Here is a 22,458-nt window from a genome sequence, read left to right as displayed (position 1 = left end):
TTTTAGCTGCTTTTTTTATTTTTATAATTCTATTTATGACTTGTTTAATTAACCGACTTATTACTGTAAATAGTAATTAATAAAAAGTTAAATAAGTGTTTCTGAAAAAAAACAAATAAATAAGTTAACTTTTAATGGAGTGCACAATATAAGGGTATCTTAATGAAACTATAAATGTGATGAATTGGACTAAGAGGTTTAGTATTAAGTATCTAAAACATGAAAAAAGAAAGAGAAAAAAGAGAGAGTAGAATTTGGTCTTCTGAAACTATTCAAACTAATTATACAAAATCCGAATCCTTAATTTTTTTTAAACAATTCAAACAAGATATTTGAATTTTAATTATTCAACTTCAAAATTAAATGTGTAAATCCTGCTATCCAAACCTTCCAAAATTTTAGGATATATGGAGATGAACTATGACATTCATTATTCTAATATCATATTCTCTCTTTGATGGGTATTCGGTTTGATGGTTTGTTGATGAAGGTACATGTGTGATTTATCAAGCCGCGTGGGGTTGTAAATTGTAATGGGTGGTTTGCCATTAGAGTACATATGGCTCATTTTTGTGTCAAAATGAAACCATATGCAGAGGAATTCATTGATTTACAATTCATTATCTTTTTTTTTTTTTTTTTAGTTGAGATATTTTGCTTGTGTGGGTGCAACTCCTTTCCCGTGCAAATAGTTTATGCTGCATTTGTTTCCCACGTTTTACTTATTGAAATAAAACGATTACCTTTATTTCAAATTAAACACCCATGTGTCCTCCTTGGGCAACCTAGATTTGTTGGTGGAGGTGATTTAATCAGGGACCATGAGGGGAATTGAGTTAGGCCCGTTTGTTTCAGCGTTTTTAGCCCAAAACACGCATTTTCAAAAAAGCCAGCCCGAAAATAGTGTTTGGTAAGTATAAAACGCAACTTTTTAGAAAAAGTTGCATTTTATATTTGTGCAAAAACGCGCGTTTGAGTTTATGGAGCTCTGGAGGTCCATAAACAAAAACTTATGCGCGTTTTGATTTTGATCTGTTGGGCTCTTCCAAAAATTACGAAATTATCCTTGATAAATCATTAGTTCTCATCTCATCTCTCTCTGCTCTCCCAACAAATTTCCAAATCCAAACACAAAAAAATCTATAACAAATTCCTAAATCATCTCTCTGCTCTCCCAACAAATTTCCAAATCCAAACACAAAAAAATCTATAACAAATTCCCAAATCAGCTAAGGAAAAAAAAAATCAATCCCTTGCAAATTAGGATTCCTCAAAATGCAAAAAAAAAAAAAAAAAAAAAAAAAAAGAATGTAGCAAAATCTTTCAAATGGAGTTTGTACCCATCTTACGGTGGATGAGTTCCGGTGGAGAAGAAGTTGAAGAGTCTCTCCAAGAGGACGGATGAGTTCTGGTGGCTCTTAGAACACGCCAGGAACGCAATCATCAAAGCAACCGGCACCGAAACAGTCCCTGCCATTGCCGTCTCCGGAATAGAAGCCGATCTGACAAGAAAAGGAACGAATGAAAATGACGGAAAAAAAAATTCTGGAAAGAAAAGGATACAGATTTACTCTGAAGTTGGATGAGTTGGGTGAGTTTGGTTCAGCTCACTGTGGAACGAAGGAAGGAAAAAAAAAATTCTGGAAAGAAAAGGACTGAGGAGAAAAAAAAAAAATCCTCCGTTCGTTTTGAAGTGCTCAGAGGAAAAAAAAAAAGAAGAAGAAGAAGGAGAGCTGTGGTGGAACGTTCTGGACTGAAGAGGAAGTGGTATGAAATGAATTAAAGAGGAAAGGAGAAAAAGAAAAAAGAAAAAAGAAAAGAGTGTGGGTACGTGTGTGGAGGAGAAAAAAAGAGAGGAAAAAAAAAGTAAGGAGAGCCACGTGTGTGGAGAGAAAAAAAGAGAGAAAAAAAAAAAAAAAAAAACGCTATCACAATATTTTCACAATAAATTTTAAGGTTAACTAATATTAGTGAGAAAAAAATAATTTTTTTAGAAAGAGAAAAAAATAATTTTAATGGTATGTTAAAATTAAAATCAGTATCAATTTTTATCACAATATTTTCACAATACTTTCATAATAAATTTTAAGTGGTAGGTTATTATTAGCTAATATTAGTGAGAAAAAAATAATTTTTTTAGAAAGAGAAAAATTAATTTAAGTATAATGAAGTAGTTGATTTAAGTATGAAACAAACTCACATAAAAAAAAAGTATGAAATAAATTCCCTTATATACACATTGTCCTTTTTGGTAATTTATCCCTCAAACTGCCACTTTTATAAGTGCTAACCAAACACTCAGTTTTTTTATTATGCACTTTTTAACAGCTTTTACCAAACACTCAGCTTTTTGAAACTCCACTTTTTCATTATGCACTTTTAACAAAACTTTACTTTTTCATTATGCACTTTTACAAAAAGCTGAACCAAACTCACCCTTAGTAGTTTTGGTAGAGCTATCGCTATCACCTCGAGTGTGGCGGTTGAGTTATGGGCAGGTGGAGATTGAATTAATCTTTTGTATTGCTCTTGATTTATAGGCTGTGGAAATTAAGCTTGATGCTAAAATTATTGTTGATCGCCTTAATGGGCACGATCTTGCTAACAATTGTAATGCTACTATTGTGGCTGATTGTAGAGAAACTTAAGGAAAATTCCCAAAGTTAGAATTTCTCACTGCTATAAGGAGGCTAACAAGTGTGCTGATGCACTAACCCGACGTAGTATTCATCTCATCAATCTCAGGATTTTGTTATGTATTTTGAGCCTCCATCTAATGTGTATATTCTTCTTAATTTGGACCTTGTTGGTATGTTGTATGAACGCTTGGTTCCTTCTAATGGGGACTAGTTGTTCTCATTTATAATATTATCCCTTTCTACCAAAAATAAAAGAGATTGCTGCCTCATATTTGTTAGTCATGTAAACCAAAAAAAAAAAAAAAAAAGGGAAAATTGATAATATGATTAAATTTTTACTTTTGAAGGACCATAATCTAACTTACCTGAAGGACTAAAAGTACAATTTACTCATTATAATTCGATAATTTTTAGTTTAGAGGAGACTGCTTAATGTATCAATAAAAAAAGAGTAAGTTGATTTAAAAAAGAAAGAAAGTAGAGAAAGATCAAAGTAAAAGTAATAAAAATTGTATCTCAATTAAGGAAGTAACAAAGTGTATGCCCTTAAATAAAATAGAATGAAGAAAATAAAATATGTGGTTGACTATAACTAATTTGCTGGAATTATTAAAATTTTGAAATTAAGACTTTGTTGTGGTTATGGTATAATATGATGGTTTAAAAAAACACACAAAAAACAAAACAAACTTATATAACACTAGATGCGATCTTCTATTATTTTTAAAGAAAGCCCATTTGAGATATTTTTTACATTTGAGTAGGTTTTGCCATGCTCATAAAATATTAGAAAAAAAGAGTAGGTTTTATTTATTTATTTATGGAAACAAAGAGTAGGTTTTGTCATAACATTAATAAGACCTGTTAGGAACTTAGGAATCCTAAATTCACAATATACCACCATACTTCAGTCATAAGTCATGTAAAAGTTACAACTTGCTAGTACTTCATATTCCATTGACTTTGATCACACTGAAAATCACAATGACAGACGTATTTTTCATGGTTTATATGGGCACGAATAAAGTGAGATTTTGTTCTAAAAGCAATGGAGATGATAGTTATGGGAGAAGAGAATCCATGGTCGACGTGTTGGAACTTGGAACTAGATTTGCTTTATGACACATTTTCTGCAGAGGTGTTTATCTAGTCTTCATAAAGAGGAACTAAAAACGGTGTATTGTTGCATTTAAATTTGCAATATTTACTTCAAATCTTATGTATGGTTGATCACATGTACGAATGTTCTTTGAGGTATGACTACGACCCAAAAAGATATTCTTTTTTTTTTCTAGAAGTAAAGGTTCTTCAGTCTCATGTTCTTTTTGTTGGAGTAATATTCTCTACGATTATTAGTATTATGAATGTTGGGTTTGAGACTTGAACATAAAACCTTAATAATTCTTACAAAAAGAGCACCCTTTGCATTTCAAGAATAGTAGCAAAGTATATGAAACTGTTGTAGATACCCCATTTTACAATTTGCATTTAACCAACCGGTAGATCTTCAGATTTGTGATACAAAAAAAATCTTGATGTTCTAACGATCATAATGGTATGTCATGGGTTTTGATCGGACCACCTGATCAAAAGTTATCATACAAATAATTTTCAATGATCATGGCTCGCCTATACGATGGGCTTGATCACATCCTATTCTAAACACTTAATTTTGATTGGTTCTCACAAGAATTAATTTAAAGTTAATCAAGTGTGATTTTTTATTGGATTTCATTTTATTTCATTTTTTTTTTTTTGAAGAAATAATAAAAAATGTTTTTCTTTATGGCATCTTATCTGCTATTTAAAAAAAAAATTGGAGATATGATCCATGAAAAATTCAAAAAAAAAGAGAAAAAAGAAAAATTCTAAAAAAAACGTCATTATCTTCAGCTGTAACTTGAATCACATTTTTGGTCAGAAAAACGTTGAAATTTGGATTTCTCTATTTCTATAAAAGTTGTAGAGAATTAAATTTCCTTTCAAAAAACATCAATCCCGAATCAATTGGAATTTTGAGCAGCAAGTTATGGCCAAAATACGAAACAGGTGCAGAAGACAACATAAATTCAGCATTATCTTCAATTTTCTCTCAAAATTCCAAATGAGTTCAACGTCAAATCTGTTCAAGCCTATCTAATAGACTTATCCTTTCCCTTTGCTTCAGAAGAAATATTTTTGAAAAATAAATTGGGTAAAGAAACAGATACAGCCTATGAAAAAATTCAAAAATGCTCAAAATACGTTACTATTTTCAGCAGCAATTTGAAACACATTTTTGGCATGGATAACGTTGAAATTTGGCTTTCTCTATTTCTGAAGAAGTTGTAGATAATTGAATTTACTTTCAAAAAACACCCATCTTGAATCAATTGGAATTTTGAGTGGAAAATTGGAGCCAAAATACGAAGCAGGTGCAGCATCATTTCAAAATTTGAATGGGGATCAGCACCAAATCCGTCCCCAGCTCATTTAAACAGGTTATCTCCTCCCTTAGCTGCAGAAGAAAGCTAATAACTTAGCTTTAAAGCTAAGCCATCCCTTCCCCTATAAATAGAGAAGACCTCTTCCATTCTCTGGACCCGGAATTCCCTCTAGAGAACTAGGGAGAAAGCAGAAAAAAAAGCTATTGAGCAACCATTGTTCTTACTTTGGTTGTAGTTGAGTACTTCCTTGCTTTCTCCCTAGCCCTTTAGGTGATCATTTCCCCTTTTAATTTATGCTGGTAAGTAGTTAACTTTTTTTAATTCTTTATACATGCTAGAATAAATGCTTACAAATCATTATTCACTTCTTTTATGCTATGCTTGGATGAACATGCCTATGTCTTATTGGTTTTCTCTTACATGCTTAGACGAACACTTCTAGGCCAATACACAATTTTCTTTTGAATGCTTAGATGAGCACTTCTAGGCTAAAACACAATTTTCTCTTTGATACTTAGATGAACATGTCTAGGTAGTTGTTTTACTTTTTTAAATGCTTGAACAAACATGTCAAAGTATTTTGATTTTGTCTAGATAAACATATCTAGGGTTTTTCCTTTACTTCTCTTCATAATTGCTTGGATGATCAAATATGCTTAAAGGTTTTATTTTTATTTGCTTCTCTTTGCAATTATGTTGATGACAAATAACATGACAATTTTGTTTTTCCCTCACATGCTTAGATGAACATGTCTAGGCTAGGAATTCTTTATTTATATTGATCTCTTGGATGAACATGCCATTACCTTCATTTTTGTTATCTAACAAGTTTTATTTTATTTTTTATTTTTTCTCTTTATGTCAAATTCCCCTAACATATGTTTATTTACACTTCCTGCAAATCACATGTTTATATGACATATTCTTTGTATTTGTTTGACATGACATGACATTGGCCACCTTAACCTAGGAGACCGGTTTTACCGGGCGAGATGGGTGCTTAATCCCTTCCCATCTCGTAAATTAGCCTCCGAACCAAGATCAAGGGTTCTAGACAATTTTTTGTATATACAATTTTACCTTTTTTAGAATGTAACTAGGGAATAAAGTAATGTAATTTACTTTTCTTAGATTGTACCTAGGACAAAAAGCATTGTAAATTTTTGTTACAAAATTTGATGTAAATTGTCATATACATTAATACAACAGAAGTATTTTTCATTAAAAGTTTTCTTGTTTTTCCTTTTAAATTAAATAAGTGACGACTCCATGTAAAACCCTCGATCTAGGGGGGAACACATTTTTACAACTGTATATCCGGCTCTCAAGTTGTACAAATGATGACTTGGAATAAATTCTACTCAATACTTTCTTTCTTCTCTCTCTTTTTTTTTTTTTTTTTTTTCATATAGAGGAGTCTTGTTTACAAAATGTCCATGTTAACTGTATGGAATATATTGGGGGCCCAGGCAAAAATGGAGGGTCAGAATATGTCAATCAAGTTTTGGCCTAACAAGCTCACATGCTTTGGTTTCACACCATGCTTGGTTCTGACAAAAATTTCATGTCAAGGACCATAGATTGTTGTTTTGAAAACCATCTTGGGGAGCCCTAGCCATAAAAAAAACCAGTCACAACCAGTACCCAAAAGCCTGAAAAATTCAGGACAAGAATAAAACAAACTGTTTACTTTTTGCAAGATATGTTCATGTGTAAAATCATGATTACACAGTGAATGATCTAATCAAGGACAAATATCAGTCTATAAAAAGAGGTTAGATAACCTGCTGACATGATTCAATCCACTAGTATAGCAGATGCAGGCTACTTTCATGTCGGTCACTTTGTGCATTGACAAACTTGGCTAATATGTTTTTGTACAAAGGTGTCAAGTTAGTATACAAATAACAATAACATAATACTAAGTAATTGTCAGGAGTTTTATAGTTCAACTGGTTGACATTTTTTTAAGTTTTAAACAGAGACATTCAGGGTTTAAATTCCTCTTATCCCCAACTTTTGAGTTATCAAAAAAAAAAAAAAAAAAAACACCCCGGAACTTTTGCAGATAAAATCAAACCGAATAAGCTGGTAGGATAGCTAATTGTTGGAATTTGGTAAGGCAATAGCACTGATTAACATTAATATCAAGGTACTAGATGCTTGGAAAGATACTATTCTACATACAACAGAGAATTTTTATTTATTTATTAGTGTCTATGACAAGACTGACATGCATATATACCACTCAATGATATAGATAAATGAACTCCACTAGGCAAGAGGTAGAATAAGCAGTGAAGAAGAGAAATTATGCTTCATAAAGGCAGGTTTATTATGACCCCTAAAATTTCATGGCACTAAAATAACAATAGTAATTGTGGGGGCAGAGAATTCACGGTCCAAGTCCACTTTACATTAGGGTCCAGGGCCCAAGCCGAGGAGAGTCATTGCCGAGGACGACCTCATGCTCGGCACCTTACGAAATGCCTGAAGAAAGGGGCAAATTGAGTGTAGGGGCAGGGCAAGGAAAAAAACTGTCAACATCATAATACAAAATCCTGTATCTGACAAGCCCATACTCTAAACCATGCCCTTTAACTTTCCCAACGACCTCAAATCACTCTAGGTATGGGTTGACAGGACAGGTCTGCACCCTAGAAAAGTGAAACTTACACGTGGACTCTAAAGGGGGAAACAAACACTAGTATAAAAGGAAACCCCCCCCCCCCCCCCAGAAGAAAGAGGGACCCCCTCCCCCGGTGAAAGGGAGAAAGGGAAGGATATAAGGCTCCTCGGACGCCGTCCAAGGACTTAAGTCCTACAACCCGTACTAATGGAGGGCTTAGCTAGACAAGCCAAGCCCGCCCATATAAGAACTTCCATAGACGCCACAATTAAACCGTCCACCTGTGCCCAAGGTCATGCCTTTCAAGCCCACTCTCTACAAATCATATTATTGGGGTCCTTTGCATACGAGCCCAGCGTCATTCATGGGTCGTTACGAATCGTGTCCCTACAGTAATATTTTAAAAGCAAATTACAACTTCATTGTCTTCTTGAGCCTCAATGACGTTGGACAACCACACTATGTCAAATGGAGCAATTAAACAATAAAAGAACAAAAGATAAACCCTAGGAGTCAGCACCAAGCAAAACTGGAGTTGGCACCAGTGTAAAAGAAACACACGTTTTTAATAATTCTTAAAAGCTGTCTTACAATAATCAGAAAAAGTGTTTAAATAGCTAACAATAAAATGCATAAAGAAATCCTAATTATTAAATGCTCGGGCTTGCTTAATCTCAAGCCCAATAACTAATAGGCTCCATCTATAAGGCCACAAGTTGAGCCGTCTTCTTTTTGCTCTTCCTTCCATACATGCGGCTTGTACCTCGTGTCCGCACCACTCAAATCCACAAACATTTAGGAAGCTGCAACCAATAATCTAGACATTACTCAATGCAAGAAAATTAAAGACTATAATCAAAGAGCAAAATTAATAGACTTAAATTTTCTTCTTCCACAGATAACTCTTGATCGTAGGCTTCCTTTTGTTTGAAAGTATTAGTCAAGCCAACCAATAGGTGTGAATGGGAAAAACAGAAGCATGAAGGAATTTGATGAGCTAAAGAATATAGAATTATAGATCACTTTTTGACTTCAAATTTTATGTTTTGAATACCACCACACATAAAGCGAATTTGCAATGAAAAATTCATCCTAGAGTTGGCTGTGGCAGCAGCAGCAGAAGAATCACATTCTGAAACATACCCCCCGCATCAAAACAACAAGTAATAAAATAATTATTTCAAAAAAAAAAAAAAAAAAAAAGATAATGAACACATAACGTGACAATCTGAAAGTGAAACATCCATCAATGTAAAATGACAAAAGTGAAACCTTGCCTAATCTGTGAATATGCAGAAGTGTTCTCCACCTTATAGCATCACCTTTATTAAAGCACTAGATTGATATTTCCTGATTAAAGGAGCACCCACCACACCACAATCACACAACACTAAAATTGTACAGCAACTATGGACTTGGTGAAAGCAGTGAATCTTGGGTACTGCACTGTCCAATGTTAGTGAAAGGTCAGTATGGAACCTAACAAACTTAGGTTGCAAGACATGCGGTCTAAAGCTTCCCAACCATGGCCTCAAGTTCATTGTACAAACGATGGAATCTTAAGGGTTTCCAAGAAAATGTCCCACCCAAGTTATAATGAACCTAGGTACCTCCTGAAGGTGTGAAAATTATCTATAGGCCTGCTCCATGGAGCAGGCACTGGAGACACTTTCTCTGAAGGTGAGGGATAGAAGTACAACCCACTTCATGCCAGGAGTCACTTCGTGCAACACATCTATAGTGACAAGTTCACTGCATAGATAAAATGAAAAATGAAAATGCACCATGATTTTTCCAGCATCGACTTTATGACCAGTAGAATGGCCTTTATTATAAAAAGGAGGCCATCCAAAGGAGTATAGACTTAAATTACACACTAGTACTCAGAAACAGGAAGTTTTAAAAAATTAAATTGTAGGAAATAAATCATTTCATTAATCAAATAGGAAACATACAAGATAAACTTGTGAAGTATGCTGGATGTATTCCCTAAAGTTCCTAAAACATGTTACAAGTACAAAGAATCAATGAAATCAGATAACATTGGAGGCCTACGAACATCAAAGAATGACATCCAATAAAATAACAACTCGACAAATTTGGATTTAAAATTCTCCATAAATAATTCTTGATCATCAAACATCCTCCTATTTCTCTCCCACCATAGATACCACACCAAGCAATAAGGGCCAGCATTCCGCACCTAGCAAAACACAAAAAACCATGATTTGATCAAATATAGTTATTTATTTATTTATTATTATTATTATTATTATTATTATTATTATTATAAGTAATATATAAGTAAAATAAGAATATAAGAAGCTCCTATGAATAAGATGAAACGTTCAAAGAACTTTCAAAATATAAGAAGCTTCTGGTGAAACAATTCCTAAAAGTTGGCTGTACATGATAAAGCTCAGAGGAGCAATAGAGAGTATAAGCTGCCACAATAGATCGAGTATAATTGTCCAGAGATAATTTGACTAAATGTAAGTAACATTAGTATATAAAAAAGCATTTATGAATGGGATAAATTGTTTATAAAACGTGAAAGGTTTGAGAAGCTAGAAACAACACTTAGACTTGGCTGTACCTGAAAAGGTTCATAGGAGAGATAGAGACTGCGAGCTGCCACAACAAAGTGAATAAAATTGTCCACAGACAATTGAGATCAAATTAGCCAGTTTCTGAGCCTCTAAGTTTACTTGAGCAGTGACAAGAAAGAAGAATAAACCAAATCCCATGTACTGAAGATTTAAGGATCGTTGGAACATGGGCTCATCACTGCAGAATAATTAAGTCATTCCACATACACTTAAAAATAGGCCATCTGAAGTCATGACTTTATGAAAAGAAATTGGTTCATTGTCTTGTTCGATCGCTTGGGCACCTCAGACAAGTATTAAGCCCATATTTTAAATTTATTAATTCTATAGAATTTCCAATGTATAAATGAGAAAGGCCTGTACAGATGACAGTGATGATGATAACCAATAGAGAAGATGTAGACAATCTGCCACATCTATCACCCCTGCTTAAATACTAATTACAACAAGAGGAAAAAATTAATTACAATTTGGTGGATTGTAACATTTATACACCGCAGATGCAGGCTGCTTGTAAGTAGGAATGCTTTTGGTGTCAACAAATCGGACTTCACCGGGGCCAAAAGAAAGATCCCGATGCCTGAAATTGATAGGGAAAAGAATTCATGGCTTACTTAATGTTTTTTTACTTTGTTTAAGAATTTGATAAGAAAAGTGGGTCCTTTATAGATACCATAAGAAGAGCTGTGGACTATCCAGTTACCTTCGCAGGTCAAGTCCAACCAAACCAGCTTGAAGGATTGTCAAGTTATCAGAGTCTGGTGAGACAATAATAACTGTGTCACCAGAATATTGAGTCTCAAGAATCGACATGAGTTGTGTTACCCGAACAAATACATCTGCAACACTCTCATTTGGGGTTCCATCATCAATAGGAGGAGGCTTGATGGTTGTAGAAATACCATCTGATGCATATACCTGAAGCATTTTGAAGCAAGCAATTTTGCATCTATAAGGATACTTACATTTGTAAATAGGGGAATATGAAGCATTACAGAAGAAAAGGAAAGAAAAAATATGTTTCAAGAAGATATTAAGTCATATCACTACTAATTCGAAGAAAGAGGATATGCAGAAATCCTACTTCTGAAACGGATTCCAAGTTTTTTCCTTCATAAGCTCCCAATCCACGAGCATCCAGAAAGCTGTATTCTGGGACTATATAACTGAAAGCATAGAAAAGATTAACTTTTTGACAGAACAGGTTACAATGAAATTGAATAATCAGATACTTGCATTGCAAATTATCATTCAAGATTTGTCTTCGAAATCATAAATTCCACTTAGATATGTAGGAAACAAGAAGTTCAAATACTCTCTTCCTTTGTTAGTGTGAATACGTAAACAGACTAAAGATCATTTTAACATGTAGAGGTTCGGTGTTATTGGACAACAGATCATATAATTCCTTTCTCTTCCAACATCATTCCAAGCAACTAAACAGGGCATCTGAGTTTATAGTTTGATACTAAGCACCATTTAATTCCAGCTACCTCCAAATCGCATTTTTCTTCACAAAATAAAAAAATAAAAAAAATAAAAAGAAGCTCCGCATTCTATTTAACTCTAAATAATTGATTCAATTGAAAAAAAAATTCACAGACCTTCGACTGACCCCATTAACTGATGCAATGATCTCAGCTGCCTGGTAAGCTCTTTGAGTAATTGAAGGCCAAATCCAACATCCTTTTTCACAAGCCCCCATTGCCTTAAGTTCAAATGCAGCCTGAACAATCTGCTTCTTCCCTTTCTCTGACAACCCACTATCCATTGAAGTCTTCGCAACTGGATTTGTATTAATGATTCCCAAGCTCTCATACTCAGACTCCCCAGCCCTCACCAAAAAATACCTTCCCACAATAGCAATTACCAACAAATACAAGAAACAATAACAGCAGTACTATTGCTCATTTTCTTGATAAGAAAAATATAGGAAACTATGAAACTATGGTATACAGGTTTAGAATCAAGTTATACTTAGTTTAACACTTTGCAATATTATACCAGTCCATAACTTTTTATATGATTAATATTTTAACAATTCGACCATTGGATTACAAATTCTCATTGCTCTTAATATGCACACCAAATTTCGAGTTAATCAGATGTTATTTACTATCTGATCCACAATTTTTGTACATAAATTTTAGAGGGTAAAAGGGGATAACGTGATCTAATGGTTGATTAGACAAAATACTCTTATAAGTGAAAAATTATGGAGTGGTATCAGTATAGAGTTATATAGCTGTTGTCTATTAGGTTTCCCAATTAAATTCAATCATGTGGTTACATTGACTAATGAACCAATTGGTATGCAACCACATGTTTTTTTTTAGATAGTTACAATATGCTGCTAATCCTATGGCTTGAACTCTTTCCCCCTATACCCCAAGCACTTTGTACATAGAGAGGTGCCAATTAAGCTATAGTATGCAATCACATGGTTTAAGTTAATTTTCCTTGGAAAAGATAACATTGTTTTTATTTGTATTGATCCATATAACCATATGATGGAATTTAATTGCGAAACTTAAGCTATAGCACCTAAGCAACTGTACATGGAACCCAATGAAGCTAAGGCATTTATTTACCCAACTCTACCTCAATACTCCAATGTGGCCTAAATGATTAACTATATATATTATATAACAAATCGACTCACTAAACCATAGGCTAGAAAACCCATTATAATTTTTCCAATTTTCACACAATACCCTCAGCAATTACACATAGAATGAGCTCGAGCTAGACAAAATCAAACATTTTTTCTTTCTGGGTATGTTGAATTACCTATTGGTGAGCCGAAATGGGGGCATCTGGAAGAGGCCACGGGCATCTGCGACCGGTGGAGCTAGAGAATTGGGTTGAGTAAAAGGGGTGGTGACAGAGATAGAGATGGAGATAGTGAGGAGGTTCCGGCGGTTTATTATGGGGTTAGAGGAATTGTGAGGAGTTTTGGAGGTTGATAATGGAGGAACGATTGAGGAGTGTGGGACAACAAGAGTTGGGACTGTAACGGACGAGGAAGATGTTGCAAACATTTTTGGGTTTGGCGGGTACTTTGTGCCGTGTCTTGCCAACCGCTAACAAGTAAACATCCTTCGGAGGTTCTTAACAGGATTATGTACAATTTACAAAAGTGAAGTAGACAAACACTTCCTATTTTACTCATCTCTTTTTGTTAATTAAATTTTTTCATTTCTAGTTTTGTCTCTAAAATATTAAAAAAAAAAAAAAAAACTCTTTATAAAGTTTAGGAATGAAATAACTTTTTTTCAATAGTTTAAGGAAATACAATTTTGGTAAAATTTTAAGATAGAAAGCAAAACATTTTCAATATATAGTTTAGAGACAAAAAAATGATTTTTTTTTTTTTAAATTCAGAGGTTAAAAAAAAATCTTTGATAAAGTTTAGAGATAGAAATAGTATTTTACCATAAAATTATTATTTAACATTTTTATGATATACACTTTGTTAGGAAATTTAGACCCCGGTTGATAAAATTAACAAGTATTAAACCCAAATTGTTAATTAGATTTATTATGAATAAAACTTATTAAAACAAATAAATATCAATATCATGTCAAAATCATGCAGCGAAAAAATAAATAAAACAAGATATGATGACTCAGGAAAACTAATGAAACAAACTAGTTTTACAGTAAAAAAATTTGTAGGGAAACCTTCCTGAAAAGCAATCCACTATAGTAAAGAAAAGTTTCAGATCTAGTTCAAAATCTTTATTCTTAGACTCTACAATCCCCGTAGATAAACATACAGCAGAAACTTTCTACCGTTTCAGAACCTCTGAACTCTTCAATATATGAACGCCACCCTTTTTGCACGGATCTTACTACGTGACTAACCAAAGATGCATGGCTCCTAGTACGTGACTAACACACCAACTTGAAGAAGATGTTGATTGCAAAGTTCTTCACTTTATCAACAATGAAGATCAAGAAGTACTTGGTTACAAAACCCTAAGGCGCAAAAGACACAGTAACTTCTTTCAAAGAGAATAAGGCATCGGTCGCTTTTTGCATATGTTCTCCTTATATTCTCATATGTGACGGCTTCTAAAATAAGCCTTATATATGTCTAGGATTGTAAGAAAAGAAACCCTACACAAATACATAAGCATGGGCCGAAAATCAGATCTGGAAATCTAAATTTCATAAAGCTCGATAGATACAGCTATCGAGCTTTAATGAATCAACACTTCTTCACTTGTTTCTTGGACAAATTTGCATGACTTCAATACTAGATTTGAACTCTTGTACTTTTAAGTATTAAACACATCCTAGATCTACCCAAGTACAAGTAAAGTGTGTTTTGTCAAAGGATTAGCCAATTACATAAAATATTTCTTTAACACACCTTGTACACAATCTCTACACATTTGTGTCCACATATTTCAATAGTATCAACATTTAACTTGTGATAACATATGATATATATAGAGTATATAAAGAAAGGGTGAGACGGTCGAAGCTTGTACTAGACATCCTTACTAGTTTCGTTTGTGTTAGTTTGTGTGTGAGCTATTTTTAAGTAAATATACTTATTTTTAGATGATAATAAATATTCCTATTAAAAATCCATTGATTGTGTAATTATATATTGTTTTTTTTTTTTTTTTTTTTTTATATATATATATATATAAAATGAGTTATGCTCAAGTTTGACTCTGTGTGCTACACGGTAGATGTAGCAAGCAAATGATAGAATAAAGAGTAATACTATGTCCATAACATTTTCACAACAAACTCACAACAAATCTTAAGTGACAAATTGTTACTGGTGGATAAAAAAGTTGTGTCATTAATGGGCTCATATTAAAACCTATAATAACTTACCACTTAAGATTTGTTGTGAAATTATTATGAAAATATTATGGACATAACATTACTCAAGAAGAAAAGATATGAGTAATATGACAGACTTTTATGTGATCTACATGATGGAAGCAAGGAGGAAAAGGATCAACAACCTCGAAATCCCTTTTGGTTTACAAATTGGGAGATGTGTTAATTTTTTTTATCAAATATATATGACATCCATTAACAAAAAAGTCGAAGAGACACTGTTAAACACACACAAAAAAAATCCCAAAAATCGTCATCCTCACACTTATCATTAAGCTTTTTTTGGGATGAAGAGAGAGGAGATTGAAGTAGAAGGAATGAGAGGGATAGGATTTAATGAACCTTGTTTAGGTGTTTTTTAAAGAGAGAATGGGAGGGGTTTGGAGGGGTATGTTATACACTTATACTTGTCCCTCCTAACCCCTCTTTTTTAACTTCCCAAAATTGGAGGAATTTGTAGGGGGAGTAGAGGGGATGGGTCTCACTTATATAAAAATCATTTAAATTGTCGATGTTATTCTTATGATGTCAATTTATATCTATTTTCTCAAAATTAGCAAATAAAAGTCATAATTGTCAATTTGTAATTTTGTATGACAACTCTCCTCTATTTTTCTCTCTCAACTTAATTTTTAAAATATCCAAATAAGAGAAAGAGATAATTATTTCCTATCACTCTTCTCCCCTCTCCTCTCCTTGCCCCTTCCAAACTTCCAAACACAAAGTTAATCTTCTCCTAAATGAATAAGGGGGCTCTCTAGAAACATACGGATTCACATTGTCCTTAACAAGCAAAGCTCGCCCACCATTTCTACTCATAAATTCAGTACATTTTTAGTTAGATCTTTGGTTTTTGTTTTCCAATCCTCCCAGCATTGTTATCAATTAAAAGATGTCATTATTTATGGTTGGGCTAACACTTGAACCACAAGAGGTGTGATTTATTATTAACTATTTTGTACTAAAGTTTAATACTTTAATAAATGATATTATATTTATTTGCACCCCATAAAATTTTGTGGTGTGCTTTAATCTGGAGGGGCAAATTAATTATGGGTCTGTTTGGTAATATTATTCTAGTAATGTTGTTTGTATTTTTTGAAAATATGGATTAGGGATGGCAATAGGACGGGGCAAGGCCGAAGGATGAGATCTTTGCCCCCGCCTCGCATGGATTTGTCTTCCCCCATCCCCGCCCCGCCCCGCGTGATGGGGAAAATTTTGTTGCCCCATCCCCGCCCCTTGGGGCCCCACGAAGCCCCGCCCTACCCCGCAAAACTCTAGTTTTTGTTGATTTGCCCAAAGTTATTATTATTTTTTTAATAAAACCTATTTCATTAATAAAAATATACTTGAAATTACAAATAAATTTATTCCATCAAATCAAACTATTTTTTAGCAAATACTGAATAATATTATCCAATTGTTTAACACGACACTATCACAATAAAAACAAAAATCTCATAGTACAAAATCAATGATTCAATGGTATATAAATTTGTTTCTAACAAAGACAAAAGAAAACATTAAAATTGATAACTTATTTCCAACATTGATAGAGAGAGAGAGAGAGAGAGAGAAAAAAAGGGCATAGAGCCACGTTAGGTGGAATATAATAAACTGATAATATGTTCGTTTAAATTATAGGGTTTTAGGGTATGAAAATTTTACAATTTAACCCTTATCAATACAAGGCAGGGTGGGGTGAGTCTAAAAAGTCTAAACTCATTCCTTCCCCGTCCCGTGGTGTGAGGCTAAAATCTCCCCTCATCCCCGTCCCACTACCTTTGCGAGGTGAGCAAAGCAAGGAGGGACGGGTCAAACGGGTTGGGGTAAAATTGTCATCCTTAATACGGATGAGTGAAAAAACATATAAAAATATGTATAATATTATTTAAAAATTGAAAATTATTACTCAAAATTTCATATCAAACTGCCACTATTTTTTTAATGTACTTTTAGCTTTTAAGGAAAAAAGTTTATCAATAAGGAATTCCAACACACCTATAAATATAATAATGAAAATGAAAGGCATCCCATCAGTACTCAAAACTAATTTATTTTATAGTCTTTGTAAGAAAGGCAAAGGCGCAAAGCCAGCCGTCTTTTTGGGTTGTCCATAATCATTCATCAACCTCCATTTCCCATTATCCAGATGCGGGCCACATGCTTTGCTACTAAATAGTAAATAGCAATACTATACCGACTTCTGGAGGTGGTTGCTTGTGGATTACGATCGGCCTCACCCGGTGCAGTTACCCGCTCTTCTAATCACAAAGATTTTTTTTTTTTTTTTTTTTTTTTTTTTTTTTTTGTTTTTACTTCTTTCTTTTTTTTAATTTTATTTATTCAATAGTTTAGAATGAATTTTTTTTTTCAACTCTCCATCTGAGTTATTAAGAGCCATCGCATTAGGTGGTATTGAACTGGATCTCAATATGTATCTTGTAATTAGGTTATATGCAAACGTTCATAATATGTAGGCTCCATGTATTGATGAGACTCATAAATTATGAGTATTTTGTTGTATTTAGTGGCCAGAAATTCAGTTCCCTTTTCCTACGTACAATTGTTCCCAAGTCTCCACTCTTCTAATAAATAGGCGTGCCATCAACTATGTACTACCCAAGTTTTCATCATTGGAGACCTATTGCACTATGCAATTATCATCTCTTGTGCGATGTAAAATTTGATAGGGAAATTTTTTTTTTTTTAATATTTTACTTTTTACCTTATTAAGTTTTACATCTTACATAGATATAGTAATTGCATGGTGCAATAGCCCACCGGATCCAACATTCTTCATTCTTAATCAACACTTATGTTGTTCTTTTGCTAGAGTGGTGATTTTTCTTTTCCTTTTTTTATTATATCTTTTTCTTATGAAAAATGTTAAAACTATTATTAATTTATCATTAAAAAACAACTTAAAAAGTGAAATCATTATAAATTTTATAAAAACTTTTTTGCTTTGTGTTTAAAAATTGACACATCACATTGTAAGGTTTGTTTAGTAAAATTTATATTATTCTTAACATTACTTTGTTTAAAAATTGCAATTGAACTATTGAGCTAGAAACTCTCTAAAGGGTCTCTTAATGGGCCAAAAATATCTTATGAGAGTGAGTCACATACTATGACTGGGTGGTTTCATGAAACCGTCCCTTAATGGGTTTTGTTTCACATTGCTATGGAGGGAATTGATTAGATGTTGGTTTTATACGAGCCTAAGTTACTTAGAAGTTTGGTATATATATATATACCTATAAAGTCTTCGTCTACACTTCTCATCTCTCAAAATCTTCTTAATCACTTGAGAGGGGGGGTGGGGAGGTGCAGAATTTAAAGAATTATTGAGGCAAAGACTCCTCTACACCTCTTATGTGACGCGGTTAACTAATAATTATCTTATTTATTTGATATATTCATCATTCCTTTCCTAACAAGTGGATCTAGAGACTCATATATTTATAAAATAAAGTTACATGTATCGAATGCGTGAGATATATTCTTGTTATTAATCATTATGTATGATGTTTTGCTTTTATATATCATGCTCCCTGTCTGCAATTTTAGGTGCCGACCTGCAGTCCCGCGTTATATCACCATAGAACAAGCACAGGTTATGATTAATGCAGCTAACTGGACATGCTTTTGAAAATTTGGACCAGAAAAAAATTAACTTTAGGAACAGTAGTTGTTGCACTTGCAGAGGAGAACTTTAATTTTTTGGTTTTCTAGCTTTGTTAATTTTCTAGCTAACGCGGTAATGCTTTTATAGCAGGCACTTGTAGCTGTTCTGCACAGAGCACACTGCACTAGTTTTAACTTGTGGGTCACTATGAGCCAAAAGCAAAGCATTCTATTTTGTTTTTCTCCTTCAGGATTGGGGAGTAACTATTTACTCTATTGTAGTTATTGGAAGCTTATTATAACCTACAAAAAACAAAACCATAGATTCCTGTATTATCTTGGACTATTACAAACCAGCTTAGCCTAGCTATAGCCTTTTGATATTTGTGTCACATTGAAACATGTTCAGAAACCTTTAGATTATACTCTTTGTTTTCCACAAATGATTTGAAACCCGATGCTGTGGTTCACTGAAACCGAACCACTTCTAACCCGATTCTCAAAACAAAAAAAGAAACCGAACCACTTCTAGCCCACTAGTAACTAATTTATGCTCTTGATTTCCTAAACACGTACACCATTTTGGCTACCATTTCCCATAATTTACTCTACTCATTACTCGCATATTAATGTATCACAATCTACTCATCAAAAAAATAATGTATCAGAATCTTTATTAAATGAGAGAGAGAGAGAGAGAGAGATTGTTGTTTATTTTCAAATTTTAATGTGCCCTTTTTTTTTTTTTTTTTTGAGAAAGGTTTTAATGTGCCCATTTCAATCCTCTTTATAAAACCCGATCCCATTCTAATGATAGCGTAATCTAGTCTTTGATATAAGACCTAATGACTGACTTTCAACTTTCTCAAAAAAAAAAAAAAAAAAATGACTGACTTCAAAAAGCATATATAAAATATAATATCTTCATTTTTGTTTTTATATTATTTTTCAGGTACTTTAAAGTTACCGACATCCTTTATAATGAACAATTTTTTTTTAGTATTTCACTTTATTCTCAATCACTCATAATAAGGAACTTCTTCTCAAAAAAAAAAAAAAAAAAACCTTACAATAAGTTACATGTTTATTGGTTTTTTTATATATAAATATTTTAGACTTTTTAGTTACTTTATATATCTAAAAAAATGCGATAAATAATATATGAAGTGGATGATTTTTATTTTCATTGTACTAATGGATTAATGGTATCTGAAAAAAGGAAAAAAAAGAAAAAGAAAAAAGAAAAAGTAAATTTCCGAACAAAAGCAGGCAAGTTTCGGAAAAAGAGGAGGCATCTCTATATATGCTCTCAATAATCCAACCCTTTCTCTCTGTCTGTCTGTCTGTCTTTCCTTTACAGCCACACACACACACACACAATGGAAAGACAAACCAATAGGACTAGTTTTCTCATCTTCTTCTTGTTCTTATTACTCTCACATTTCAATGTAAGTATATCTAAGTGTCTTCTTGTTTTTGGCTTTACATTACACAAAATCTCTTTACACTGTCTATCCTATCTATCTATAGCATGAACCTTCTTGTGTTAATTTGTCTGATATATGCAGGTTTCTCATGCCAAGACAACAACAACAACTGAAACAGTCACACCAATCTCTTCACTCCAAGTCCAAGCCAACCCTTTCACTCCCAAAGCATCTCTCATCCGGTATTGGAACAATCACATCTCAAACACTCTCCCAAAACCGCAATTCCTTCTCTCCAAAGCCTCACCACTCAATGCTCAAGACTCAGCCTTTTTCACAAACCTCGCATCCCAAAACTCACTCTCTTCCCACTTCAACTCCTTTTGTTCCTTAGCCAATTTGTACTGTCTTTTCGAAAATCAAGCAACAACCCAAGTTTCTATCCCCACCAAAGACTCAAACTTTACTGCCTACTCCAACAAACACTTCGAAAACTATGGTTCCTCCAAGCGAACAGGGATCGACTCGTTCAAGAACTACTCAGATGGGTTAAACAACCTCAATGACTCGTTCAAAAAATACAGCAGATCCTCAACGAGTCACAGTGAAACCTTCACAAACTACGCAAACAACGGCAATGTAGCCGACACCAACTTCACCAGCTACGCCTCCGCAGCCACTGGTGGCTCCGGCGAGTTCAAGAACTACGACAAGCTCGTCAACGTGCCCAATCTCCAATTCACTGTCTATAACTCGGACTCCAACAATCACAAACTCACTTTCTCAACCTATAGCGACGACACCAACTCGGGCTCTCAAGCTTTCACCATCTACAACAAGAATGGACACTCCACACCTAGCGAGTTCAACAATTACGACGGCAATTCCAACACCATTGCTTCAACTTTCACAAGCTACGGCGATTCAGGTAAAGGTGCAAACGACTCGTTTAAAGTGTACGGTCAATCAGGTAATAACCCACATAACAATTTCAAGAGCTATGGCAATGGTGGGAGCTCAGGGATCGATAGCTTTCAAAGCTATAGATATAAAGCAAATGTGGGTGACAATTCTTTTCAATCTTATGCTAGGAATTCAAATTCCGGGAAAGTGAATTTCGCAAACTATGGGAAATCATTTAACCATGGAAATGACACATTTAAAGAGTATGGTAAAGGCACAGTTAATAGTGGTACGTCAATAGGATTCAGATCTTATAGCATGGACCGCACATTCAAGGAATACGCGTTAAAGGGTGTCACATTTTCTGAGTACAGCAATTTCAGCACTGTAACACAGAGTACTATTGGTTCTGTACGTGGTAGTGGCAGTGATAGTGGCAGTTCTGTAAATAGATGGGTGGAACCGGGCAAGTTTTTCAGGGAGTCTATGCTGAAGCAGGGAAATGTCATGGTGATGCCCGACATTAGTGACAAAATGCCCAAAAGGTCGTTTTTGCCCCGGGGCATTTTGTCGAAACTACCATTTTCGACCTTGCATTTGTCCGAGATTGCGGGGATTTTTCACGCGCGGGAGGGCTCGGCCATGGGGCGCGTGCTGGCCAACGCGCTGGCTGAGTGCGAGAGGGGTCCGAGCCAGGGTGAGACCAAGCGGTGCGTGGGCTCGGTGGAGGACATGATAGACTTTGCAGTCACGGTTTTGGGCCACAATGTGGTGGTGAGGAGCACCGAAAATGTGAGTGGGTCAAAGCAAAATGTGACGATTGGGTCAGTCAAAGGGATCAACGGTGGAGAAGTGACCAAATCGGTGTCCTGCCATCAGAGCCTGTACCCTTACCTACTGTATTATTGCCACTCTGTGCCGAAAGTTAGAGTCTATGAGGCTGACATTCTTGATGTGGAGAGCAAGGCTAAGATCAACCATGGTGTTGCCATCTGTCACATTGACACGTCAGCATGGGGCCCAGAGCATGGGGCCTTCGTGGCACTGGGGTCCAGCCCAGGACAAATTGAGGTGTGCCATTGGATCTTTGAGAATGACATGACATGGACCATTGCTGATTGATTTATTGGGCTTCACATTTTTATAAAAGTTTGATGATAGCATTAATCTCATTAGTCCTAGTTTGGTGTGAATTGGCACTTTTTATGTTTTGTTTTGATGTTCTTTAATTTATCACTTCAATGATATAGTAATTATATTTGGTTGACCATTACCCATTAAAAAAAAAATTGTATGCCAATTTTTATATAATTGTTAATTTCATAT

At 34.2% G+C, this 22,458-nt stretch overlaps 2 protein-coding genes and 1 long non-coding RNA gene across 4 annotated transcripts; 1 reads left to right on the top strand and 2 right to left on the bottom strand.

The window, feature by feature from the left end:
* Window positions 1-1,052: 1,052 nt before the first annotated feature.
* On the bottom strand, window positions 1,053-1,783 carry LOC126703528 (uncharacterized). Its single transcript, XR_007648111.1, has 2 exons — window positions 1,572-1,783; window positions 1,053-1,502 (listed from the first exon to the last, which is right to left on the bottom strand). It is a non-coding gene; the product is annotated as an uncharacterized LOC126703528 (long non-coding RNA).
* An 8,812-nt stretch (window positions 1,784-10,595) lies between these two features.
* On the bottom strand, window positions 10,596-13,431 carry LOC126702632 (uncharacterized). Of its 2 annotated transcripts, none has more exons than XM_050401395.1 (5): window positions 13,094-13,431; window positions 11,908-12,153; window positions 11,388-11,469; window positions 10,977-11,221; window positions 10,596-10,883 (listed from the first exon to the last, which is right to left on the bottom strand). In XM_050401395.1, the coding sequence occupies exons 1-4, from the start codon at window positions 13,342-13,344 to the stop codon at window positions 11,003-11,005; spliced, it is 798 nt and encodes a 265-aa protein (XP_050257352.1). In that variant the 5' UTR covers window positions 13,345-13,431; the 3' UTR covers window positions 10,596-10,883; window positions 10,977-11,002. The 2 variants fall into 2 exon arrangements, with proteins under 2 accessions (XP_050257352.1, XP_050257351.1); XM_050401394.1 differs by having other exon boundaries at window positions 11,007-11,221; window positions 13,094-13,429.
* Window positions 13,432-20,102: 6,671 nt separating this feature from the next.
* On the top strand, window positions 20,103-22,402 carry LOC126702486 (polygalacturonase 1 beta-like protein 3). Its single transcript, XM_050401189.1, has 2 exons — window positions 20,103-20,250; window positions 20,371-22,402. Exons 1-2 carry the CDS (start codon window positions 20,182-20,184, stop codon window positions 22,252-22,254), a joined length of 1,953 nt encoding a protein of 650 aa, XP_050257146.1. The 5' UTR covers window positions 20,103-20,181; the 3' UTR covers window positions 22,255-22,402.
* Window positions 22,403-22,458: the final 56 nt, after the last annotated feature.

The sequence above is a fragment of the Quercus robur genome, chromosome 10 (genome assembly GCF_932294415.1).
Source record: "Quercus robur chromosome 10, dhQueRobu3.1, whole genome shotgun sequence".
NCBI classification, from domain to species: domain Eukaryota; kingdom Viridiplantae; phylum Streptophyta; class Magnoliopsida; order Fagales; family Fagaceae; genus Quercus; species Quercus robur.
Note: the sequence above shows the minus strand (reverse complement) of the source record. Positions and strands in the feature narration are given on the sequence as shown.